At 38.5% G+C, this 11,603-nt stretch overlaps 1 protein-coding gene across 1 annotated transcript in view; it reads right to left on the bottom strand.

Annotated features, from left to right (window-relative positions):
• Positions 1–224: 224 nt before the first annotated feature.
• The window catches only part of LOC148037071 (P-loop containing nucleoside triphosphate hydrolases superfamily protein), a 60,086-nt gene continuing 48,707 nt past the window's right edge, over positions 225–11,603 (bottom strand). The window contains exons 5-8 of the mRNA XM_087676026.1: positions 1,484–1,554; positions 1,291–1,387; positions 676–923; positions 225–598 (exon numbers count right to left, since the gene is read on the bottom strand). Coding sequence (XP_087532152.1) covers positions 308–598; positions 676–923; positions 1,291–1,387; positions 1,484–1,554 — 707 coding nt within the window. The 3' untranslated portion in view covers positions 225–307. The remainder of the gene's footprint in view (positions 599–675; positions 924–1,290; positions 1,388–1,483; positions 1,555–11,603) is intronic.

Here is an 11,603-nt window from a genome sequence, read left to right as displayed (position 1 = left end):
AGAATCTTGCTTAGGTGTGATTATGTGCTTTGCTTAAAAAATACCCCCACAAACTTCCAAGGCATGATAAAAATATATCAGCATCGGGCTCATTTAGTGCGTCTCTCTCTTGACTCGTGAGCTCAATTTTTGGTTTAATCTCAAGTGCAAACCCCCCAAAATTACTAATTTTTTCTTAGGTGCTATAAGGCTGGATCCCTTTCCCTATCCAGAATGATCAGTTCTGAGAAAATGACAAGCCATATATGATTAAACTTTATCCTAACATGACATACTACACTAAAAATTATTGCCTTCATAAGGTATTTCAAGTCCTTTGAATGTCTTCATTCTCCAAAGTTTTGGGATATCCTACCTCCTCAGGAAGTACATCTAGACAGTAACAGCCCAGCCTACCTATTCTATACAGGTTAAGCAGCTTCTTTGCCACCTTGATCGTACCAGCATCACCCAGCTCTGCAGGGATTTTCAACAGCTTGCGTAATTCATGAATCTGTGTATCTATCAGTTTGTCCATATCATCTTCATCTTCGAGATTCCCTTGGAAATTGCTCAATGTGTTGTATAAAGTCTCGCGAATAGCCATGACAACCTCATCCTGGAAAATACAAGAGAGGTAAGCCCTTGCTTTCCATGCAAAGAAATACCTAAGACTAGATGCACCAGAATATTTACCTTGCTGTGATCAGACATTCCTCTCTTCTCCCTTTTTAACTTCCTTCGCTCTTCTAGATAAGCCTGTGTTTTTAATTCAAGTAATGTTTTTGGTTTTTTGGGCTGATTTTTGAGTTTTTCTTCTTCTGCCTTGGCTTTGGCCTCCTGAATGCTTTTTAGCCACTTCAAGGGAGCTTGGCGGCTGTTCAGCAATGCCAGCAGGAAGCGAGCAAGTCTATCTTCCCCAACTACTGAATCCTTCACCGCTCCTTTGACACAAAAATCAAGTCCCAGTGATCAAACACCGAGGTTACAGACAGTGAAAAGGAACATACCTCTATGTTAATATTGACATCTTATTTCCCACGTTAACATCAAATGTTAAGGTAACCATTTCTTATGTAGCATCCTCAATGCATTTCCTAGCTTACACAAAAGATGCCCCACAACTAGCCCACCAGAGTTCGATTGGCTCCACCAAAACTTTTGTGAAAGAAAGAAAAGTGAAGTACCTCATAAATGAACTTCGCCCATTTTATTTATTCAGTAACATGCAGAACAGCTCTGGCATGATTGAACAGAATGTACACTACCATGGATATAATAAGGCTAAATGCAAACAGGTGGCAGGCTCACCTGTCAAAGCAAGCTTTAATCCTGTGTCAATGTCTTGAATGTTAGGAACCAGCACACCTGGTGTGTCCAAAACATATATGCTAGGTTGGTTTCCAATCTGTCAACCAAGCATGCACATAAACATTAAATAAATAAGAACTTTTATCCTCTATGTAACATTAGACCTCCAAAGAAGAATGGCTGAAACACAAACCTTAAATCCTTGCAGGTTCAAAGTTACACCAGGTAAAGGCCCCACTGCTGCTTTTTTCAGTGACTCGTATTCTAGACAGCAAGATTATTTTGCTCAGACAACAACATGTAAGTGTTTGTACTCACTTCAAGTAGTAGTTAGCAAAAGCAAGCACATGCATACGATAATAGTACCAGTAACACTGCATATTTCAGCACTACATGAAACAAAGAAACTAATGATTATTGAATGCACATAACAGCCACCAGTGAGAATTAAAGAACATTGGAACAAAACCAGACACAGATCAGGGTTGCATGTAGAAGCATCTGAAACATGTCAGAAGACTTATACTGACCTCCTCGTTCAATTCTATATGTGCAGGATCCCACCTGCTACCACTTGTTGCATGAGGGAAGCAGCAAAGAACTGGCACAGAACCTAAGAAACGGTGGCTTTCTAATTAAATGTGCAACTTTCAAACAGAGCAGTTTCAAACATTAATTTGAAAGTTTGTCCAAAGATTGGGCACCCACTCATGATTTAGTGGATGTCCAGCCTTTGCATGGGTCTCTAATGCCACAAAAGAGAGTTTTCTGCCAATTTGGAAGCTCTCTCTCTCTCTCTCTCTCTCTCTCTCTCTCTCTCTCTCTCTGGCAGTCCACACCCTGTTTGGATGCTATTAGCTACGCTGCTCATTTTGAGACCTGCAACCATGGAGAATGAAGGGACAACCTGTTTATGAGGCAGGACAACAGCCAATTAAATCATCCTGGGAAGGGGAATCAAGAGTGCAGTTTTAGAGCACCATAATCAGTACAGCCACTGATTTTCTTCTCTTTCTCCTCAAAACTAAATTATCTCAGACCTAAAGCTTGATCTACCCACTCTCTTCAAGATCTCAGCATTAGACAACCTTTCAGACACTTTTGTCACAAAGAAAGTAGGTCGATTTAAGGCAATAGGACAGCTCTAGAGGACCATAATCATGAGAGTTTGCTGCTGATATTATTCTCTTTCTCCTCCAATCTGAATTTTCTCATACCTAAGCCTGAGGTATACCCATTCTCTTCAAGATCTCATCGACATCGTAGAAATAAAGGACCGAGTTGAGAGGAAAGATCAGGACTGCCAAAGGGATGCTCTGTGAATTTATGATGCCGAATGCTGCTTTCAGTTTTGGGCTTTGCCTACCTGAAGTCATTAAACCAAGCATTCTTTGAAACATAGGGAAAAACCCAAAGGGGCACCAATCTTTGGGGCCAATCAGTGTCTTTGTGCTGAATAGGATTGCTCTACTTCCTTTGTGACTATTCAATTTGCTGATTTTACTCTTATTGCTGTATCTACTGTTCACAAATTAGGGTTCACTGCCTTTGAGATATCTAAGGGCAGTTTCATGGTTTTATTGTTGGGACATCACCATCTTCTTGAAGGAGATGAGCTTCTGATTATCGTGAGGTGCCAACACATGCATTTTTTAGATTGTTGCAATTGTTAAGCTAAAAAAGGTGCATTACACTTTAAACCTTAATTAGCTTATTCAAACTGCCCAAAATTACCAAAGCTTGTGTGTCCCATATACAAACACCCAAACTTTGGAACATCTATAAATAGGAGGCTACCCAGCTACTTGTTCCATCCCTTGTTTTGCAAGTTACCCCAGTTCCTCCCAATGTCCATCCATCAAGCACCTCATCCAGCTGCTGCTATGGTGATCCTCAGTTGCCACCCATCTATCTAGCAACTCCACCAGCCTGCATTTTACTCCAGTTTGCTGCCACCATCACCTCCAGCTCCTACAATGGCCATCCACAACTATCACCTTCATCTAGGTGACTTCTTCAGGCTGCATTTTGCCCCAGTTGCTGTTCTTGCCAATTTAGCCTATGGCACTTGTCATCTTCAGATATAGCCCTTTAGTGTAGCAGTGTCTCTAGGTTGCATTTTGCCCAACTTGCTGACATCCTTATCATCTATAGCAAGTTGTTTTTTGCATTTTCGACACTTTTCTTCACTAGCCTCTACTCCAATTGGTGGCTATTGCACTCAAGATCCGTCTCCAATGGACAACACACGTCGACACCTCCCTCAGCCCACTCTCATGAGAGCCATTGACGCTTGGGCAGCTCCCCTCCCCCCCCCTGAGTATCCTGTCCATTTTCATTCATTTCTTCATTCATTATTCAGTTATCTTCATTTTGCATTTTTGTGTTGTTTGCATTTTTGCATCAGTGTTTGATTTCATTGTGCTTTAGTCGTGGTCATACACACTATGTTTTCTTTTGCAAACCCTAGCATACCTCCACATGGTATCACAACCGATGCTCTTCTAAAGAGTTACCTAAGACTATCGAGGATTGCTTGGTTTGTTCTTGATTACACTATATGTCACATTGATTCAAGAGAGCTCAGACCACTCCAATCTTGGAATCCTCTGATGTTCTCTAAGGTCACTCGTTAAATGGAAGCTTTGTTAAGGCATTATGGTCTTGATTTGGAGGACAACACTCCATCTACTAACCTTCCTTCTCAGGATCATTCACCAAGACCCAACTCTACTTTGACTCACATTTCTTGACAAGGTGCATCTCAGTTGGAGCACTCTGTTGACAAGACTGGTCATCTCTCAATTAGGAAAGACAATCCACTTTCAAAGTCTTCACAATCAAACCTATCAGTACATTTGGACAATCCATTTTTGTGCAATTCTAATTAGGAATACTAATCCTTCAATTATGTAGAAATCAATTGTAATTCAAGGGAAATCCTCATTGGTACAAGAATGGATTAAAAGAAAACTTTATGATCATATATGTTTTACAAGGTAATCCTCTCCTTTATTTCAACTGAGTATGAGTTCAATACTTCACATCCATCTTCACATTCCTTGCCCTTCCCTCCTACTATCACTTCACATTTAGCTTCATCTATATTCCATCTAGAGACCAGAATCCTACTTTAGAACTACCATAGGTTAACCTGTCTTAGCTCACATTATCTTTGATATACATTTAGATTCTAGACATTATTAGATACTCAAAGGTGTACCACTTTGCACCCTAGTAGCTTTGTTGCTAGGAATACCCCCCCTATCCTATAACCCTCTTCCAAACCTACAAGTGTGTCACTCTCTATTCTACAATCAAGTTGTGTGGATAATTCCCCTCCACACTATACCACCCTCCCCAATTGCTCGAGCACACGGACCTCTCTCTTGTGCTGAATGATGAATCCCCTTCTTTGAAGGACTTAAAATTTTGAAAGGAATCTCTCAATTTAGACCCAGTATCACCCTCCCCATTGTTCCTAAACACAACCCACATTTCGATACCAATGCTCAACCTCCTTCCTTGAAGGAAAAAGTAAGTTGTAAAGTCCAATCGTCACAAAGGCCTTTATACAGCATTACTTACCTTAAAAGAATACACTTTCTATCTTTTGCTGGAAACTCAGACATGTAGATAACAATTGTTGCTCACAGGCCAAGGATATTAGACTCACACCCAAAATCACCCCATCCATAGCTACTAATATTCTATCCACACCAAAGTCAATTTCAATACCAATTCTCAAACCAACCTCGATCCCTTTCAGTAGAGGTAGTGCCACTCCAAGCCGGTTGAGAGGGGGTCTTCGATAGTAATAGTGCCACTCCAAGGCGGTTGAGAGGGGGTATTTCCTAGAAAGGTAACACAGTTTCTCCATCCTTTCATGTCAATGTTCATTAGTGGCTCACCACTAGCGCAATAGATCTTGGATCTCCCCTCAATCAATGCCTTATGGTATCTCTGACTCATTCGGTCGTTTATCTTCCACTAAGCTAGTTTCTTACGAGTTCTAAGTCAAATCCAGTTTTACAGAGTCTTTGTTTGACAACTATCCTCAATAGTTTTCTAGAATTCCACATTGTTTTTCTCAAACAAAAAAAAACCCACAAATTGTAAGAAAATCGCTTTCTTTGTAACATTGGTGTCCAAAAAGTACACAAGGCCACGGATCTCAAAGAAAAAGAGAGAATCTCAACCTTATATTGTAATAACATGTTTTAATGATATTTAAATCAAAAATAGCAACAGCACCTACTATAAATGGAGTTATAGAGCTACCCAATTAATTTTCCATGCCGACAAGAAAAGATAGGTCTTTCCTAACTCCGTGCATGCTATTAGCTCATACTCTATGGTTGGAACCTTTAATTTCTACAACAAAGAAAAAAAAACTCTCTCCAAACTTGGGCTACTCAAATGAGAGAGAGAGAGAGAGAGAGAGAGAGAGAGAGAGAAACCAAATAGCTAGCTCATTAATAAATTGGTGATTAATCATAATAAGTAAGCTACTCATTGTACAAGACTTGAGCATGAGACTTGCTTCACAACTTACATAAATTGCATATTGGGCAAAATTTTTAAATTATCATTAAATCTAAGGTGCGAACTTTTAATTCAATGAAAGTTTCGCATTACACCTTGTTTTTTTAAACTTGCCTTTGTATTACATAACATGTATACTTACCCATTCATAGTTGCCAAGGGTTTCCGAAGGGCAAGGTATGAAACAATGTTGGAGAGTTTGGGGTAGAAAGTCTAGCATGGGGGTAAGAGGCAATAGGATGAAGGGAGATTCAAGGAGAGGAGTAGACGGAAGAGAAGGGGTTTAAAGAAATAGAAGATGTAGAAGAATACTCATAGAGGTGAAGCCTGTCAATTTATTTCTCCATTCTAAGAAGACAAATCTCTTGTAGACCAAAAACATGCATAAAACAATGGCTTCCTCTCTCCTACTCAAACCGCCAATCTCATGTTTCCGTTGGCTCTGAAAGAAGAGTAAAATACCAGGACACCTAACCAGAATTCTCCCAGATCACTTCTCCTCCCAGTCCGAAGTGTTGTTCACTACCTGAAAACTGCGATCGCACGTTACACGATTTCGCCAATTTTTCTTTTTGCATAAAATCTCCCAAAAATGGTTGAAAGCCACTTGCTTTCTTTTACATGTCACCTTATTCTAGAAGTTGTCACAATTTTTGGATATTTACAAGAGATAATATCTAAAATATCAAAAATTGACTAAACTTGTTCAAAAATCTAGTATTTTTGAACCATCCACACTACAAACACTAACACTAATGACTAATATGGCATTGACTCTCTAGATCAATAAGAAAGCCGAATGACGATGCACTCCATAGTTTTTCACACTGTGTGTGTAATGGCACACCAACGGCTTTCATAGGTTTCATACGAGTTTCATAAAATATTAGAAACACCTTTTATTCAAGATATTTAAAAATATGCAAGTCTAATATACATATATTGTATAACTCATGTAACATAGAAAACACAAATTGATATTATTCATTAGTCTATACAATGTAAATAAACATTCAACATAGCATCAATATCTACATGCATCATGATCCACTATCCATGCCCAACATCGACTGTACTTGTAAAAGAAGCCATCAATATATGCAATCATCATCAATAACAACTCAAAGTAAAACTCCGCCAATCAATATCAATATCCATATCAACATGTTAGGTAAATCCATGATAAACAATGATTACAAAAGTCCCAAGACATTTAGAGTGTGGCACTTTTGAAAATCTAAAATAGGTATTTCATACATTTATGAAACACCTAGGTATGAAACGAGTTTCCTAACCTTACGAAACGAGTTTCTTGGCACATGTGTATCCATTGCATGTCCAATATCAAATCCTTCACTTCCAATGCAATGGTCATCCTGCCAAAAGCTTGGGAAAACCAAAATCAAATTTCATTCTAATTCATTTTATTTTAATAAATCATCAAGCTCACTTCTTATCCTAGTGAAATTGACCGTGTTATAAGTGTAGCAAATGCAAATACACCTGTGATACATCGTGAGCCATCATATTTGTAACAACCAATCTATGATAATTTGATACTTGTGGAAAGGTTAAGGACTATATAGAAGTATAACAGATTGATTATTTCAGCATGCAAGTATGAGGGAGGTTGGGAAGCAACGGCTATGGAGGATGGTACTCCATGGATGAGGATGAGAGAGAGGGAGAGGATTGTGAGTATTAAAATAAAGATTTATTACTTGAGCATGCAAGTATCAGGGAGGTTGAAAAGCAACGGCTATGGAGGATGGTACTCCATGGATAACGATAAGAGAGATTATATGTCATGAGGACGTGTATTTTTGAAACCTCACTTAACATGTGGATTAATTTTTAATCACATGGTTAAGTGAATGTTGCACATGTGAGGTATAACTGGGATTATAGTAAATTTACGAGCAAAGGACAGAAGGAAATCACGGGATGTCAAAGGCAAAAGCTACTATAAATTACGCCGCACAAATACTTGGTGGTATCTGGTACCAATTTTTGGCCTAGGTCATTCATTTGGCCATAAGTGTTAGTTGGCAACACTAGAGAAGTGGCATTTAATGGTACTTAAAGCCAATCTGATGGTCGAAGATGATGCAAAGATACTCAAGAATAGAAGTTACCTAGCTAATTTAATATTTGGCCAGTCAGATTATTTTTCAAGCTACCAAAATAATTATTAGATCAATTTTCAGTATTTAAAGACTGAAAATTAATATTTAATTATGAATAATGCTGAAAAAACCATTTGAAAAGACTGCCACTTGACAAAAATGCCCGTGCAAGACTGAAAAACGTCTTTAGAGGCTGGAGAGAGATATTTTAGTGTATTCAACCTACAAGAGAAAGGGAGAAGATTCTGTTGGTCTCATTTGCGGTCATTAAAAGACCTTCTGAGGCACCCAAGGACAGGAGAAGACCAATCGACAACAAGTGAGGGTATCTACAGACTATTGAGACACGGCAATAACAGTAAATGACTAACTTTCTTCAATTCTTTGCAAATAAAGTCTGAATTTTCTCTCTTCTCAACATTCTCTCCTATCTCCCAGCCTTGCTTCGAAGATTACAGTATTGAGATCATCAGAAGGCTTAGAAATTTCAAATTTCTCTGTTGTAAACCCTAATCTTTAGCAGAAATTAGAGTTTAGCAACAACCTCGGAAAGCGTGCCAAAAATTGGAAGCTCCAAGACTTGATTCAACAAGGCTAAAGTTGTTTTCAGTCAAATTTAGGTGGAGGGGCTAAAAATCAATGAATTTTGGGGCATTTACTATCTCCATCAAAGCGGGTGAATGCTAATTGGCTGCCCAAATCAAGAGGCAAATCAGATTGAAGACTTGCTGGTCATTTTGGACAACAAAGAAAGTTGGAATATCAAAAGGAATTGGAAGAATTCCATTGTACATCAATTACTTCTTCAATTAAGTTAAATAAATACCGAAAGAGATGCCAATTTTGAGGCCAATAAGATGTCCAATGTCCAAGATTATATGGTGAAGTACGCATTTCAGTTTTGTGAATTTGTTAATTGTTGTAAATAGTACTTAATCAAGTTATTTACCACCCTATTCAAGGAGGAAGGCTGGTTTCACAAAAGACAGAGAAAGAGAGAGAGGATTGTGAGTATTAATATAAAGATTGATTACTTGAGCATGCAAGTACGAGAGAGATTAGAAAGCAATAGCTATGGAGGATGGTACTCCATGGATGAGAGAGAGAGAGAGAGAACTATGTGTATACAATATAAAACTAGACACGTGATATAAAAGTATAAAACCTATGGTCTCTCTATATAAGCCAAGGTACACACCCAAACTTTTGACTGTTATTAAATGTTTGGTAGTGTAGAAGGCGTTCACACCACACACACTTACACATAGCATTGTATATTCACAAGATATCTACATGTCCCCCCCCCCCAAAGTTGGATGACTAAACCCATCACATTAAATATACAAGCAAATGGAAAGGCTTTACCTCAAAAGGGGTGATATCTAGGCCCCTCCAATAGATTCTTGGTAGGAGATATACAAGTAGAAATAATGTGTCCCCTACAATAGATTGTTGATCGGAGATATACAAGTAGAAAAGATACTCGTATCCAAAGCTAAAACATAATATGTACCAACAAACTCAAGGACTCATAGTTAGGCATAATGCAGAGGTGCATGCACATGGTTCAAAGGCCGATCAATAGCCAAGGTGCAAAGATTGTACATGAATGAGCAAGGGCCCAAAGCCAAATATAGCTCTTGAAATCAACTCCATAGAAAAAAAAAGATATAACTCCATAGAGTTTGAAAAGAAAAATGATACTAAAACGATTTTGGATTTACAACTATGGCAGAGACCATACAACATATTGTTAAAACACTTCTATTTTGCTTTAATTTTTAATGCAATTTTTAAAGAACTTAAAAAGTTTTACTCTTACTTGAACAACACCACTAAGTTGTGGATGCCTAGTGGGTTATTTTCAGCCAACACACCACAGTAAAAGACCCAATAAGCTCTCAATGTGCAATTCAAAGACTTCAATTTCTTTTTATCACAACTTATTGAAAAGCCCCTTGGAAGCAAATATGAAAACCTTAATCTTTCAAAATAGTAAAATCTAATAAAGACCTTATCATGTGGGATGGTTGGCGATGACAATATGGATGTAGAAAACGTCTCTTTAGGGTCGTAGTGTGAAAAAGCCAGTCAAACAAATGTGTCATGTGGAGATGAGGTGGATATATGAATACATGGGCCAAGCTTGCAAAGAAGGAAAGCAGGTGGACAATGCATGGCTATAACTTGTTGGGTCAACTTTGCAAATCCACAAATTATGGATGGGTCACCAAGGGTTGATTGCGCTTGGTGCACGACAACCAACAAAGGTCTTCAAGCAATCACCCAATGGTGAATTAATCATGGGAGTGTGCACAAGCTGTAGTACCTTGGTGTACCTCCTCTTCATCATATTGACTAGGGAGGAGCACAAGATTGTAGAATCATTACCTCTTCTTTCTCTAAGCAAGGCACAAGCAACTTGAGTATGCTTCAACAAGTTTTGTCTTCTCAACGGCTCCCAAACACTTTCAAAGTGGACATCACAACAACTTGGCACAAATTTGATGTAGTTCAATGCGATGATTTGGAAATATACAATAATATGTTTTGTGCAACCTTGTCACATTAGCTCTTTTCATGAGGTCACAACATAAAAATAAATAGGGACATACTCTTGTGGCCAAACTAAAGAAATCTGTATCTATTGCACAAAGACAAAAGTGACCAGACATAGCATAGTTGATATAGCCTATGCATTGATACAAGGACAAGTTATAGGTTTAAGGACAAAAATGTCACTTTTTTCTTTTTTTCCCCCAAAGAAAAGAAACTTCCAACAATGACACCTCAAAGAAATCCCCCCTGAGGTTAAATCAAAGACAACAAAGACCCCATATAGAGAATTGAGTACATCACAATACAATGTTTTCGTGAATAACCAACCTTATGGGCTATAATGCCAAACCATATGAAGGGCTAGGTGAAGAAGGTGCCAAAATGGCGTGTCCATAAGAAAGCATCTCTCCTTCTCCTAATCCTCTCAAAAACCACACCACAACCTCTCTCATGTCCCACAAAGAGAATGAATGACCTCTATCCAAAACCTAGAAAGAGTCTCTGCAGAGGAAATGTCTTGAAGGTTGATAGCGTGGCTATACCTTGTAGTCCAAGAGGGCAATTCTGAAAATAATGCCAAGAAAACTGAATTTAAGGGCAGCAAGCCTACATCATTTAATAAAGGGTGAAAGCCAAGCAAAATAGTCCAAGATCTACAGCTGTGCTTTTAGCTTTTACATGGAGATTGGGAGACAATTTGTATTGTAAGAGAAGAAATGGGAATCAATAGCATTCATCAAATTCAAAGCCTAAAGCGAACCAAAGTAAATTAGTTGTATATACCATGGACAGCAAGTGCCTTTCTGAATAATATCAAGTATGCATGGTCTACAGGCCATGAAATCGCACTCCATGTTGGTTTATGCAACATATCAACACTTGGAGTGCTTTGGACCTCATTTCGGACAGTTCTGCCACGTGAAACAATGTGGTTGGTGAGAGCAACCATTCACATATAAATTAGGGCAGAGCTGTAAAGCACATGCACTAAGGATTCAAAGGCATATCTGAGACAGATGTGCTGCAGCAAAGATTAGGGTTTGCACAAGGGGTTTGACAGATTAACATTGAAAATATGTGCTT

Source organism: Lygodium microphyllum, chromosome 4 (assembly GCF_053477565.2).
Source record: "Lygodium microphyllum isolate KBCC chromosome 4, Lygodium_microphyllum_v1.1.10, whole genome shotgun sequence".
Classification (NCBI taxonomy): domain Eukaryota; kingdom Viridiplantae; phylum Streptophyta; class Polypodiopsida; order Schizaeales; family Lygodiaceae; genus Lygodium; species Lygodium microphyllum.
Note: the sequence above shows the minus strand (reverse complement) of the source record. Positions and strands in the feature narration are given on the sequence as shown.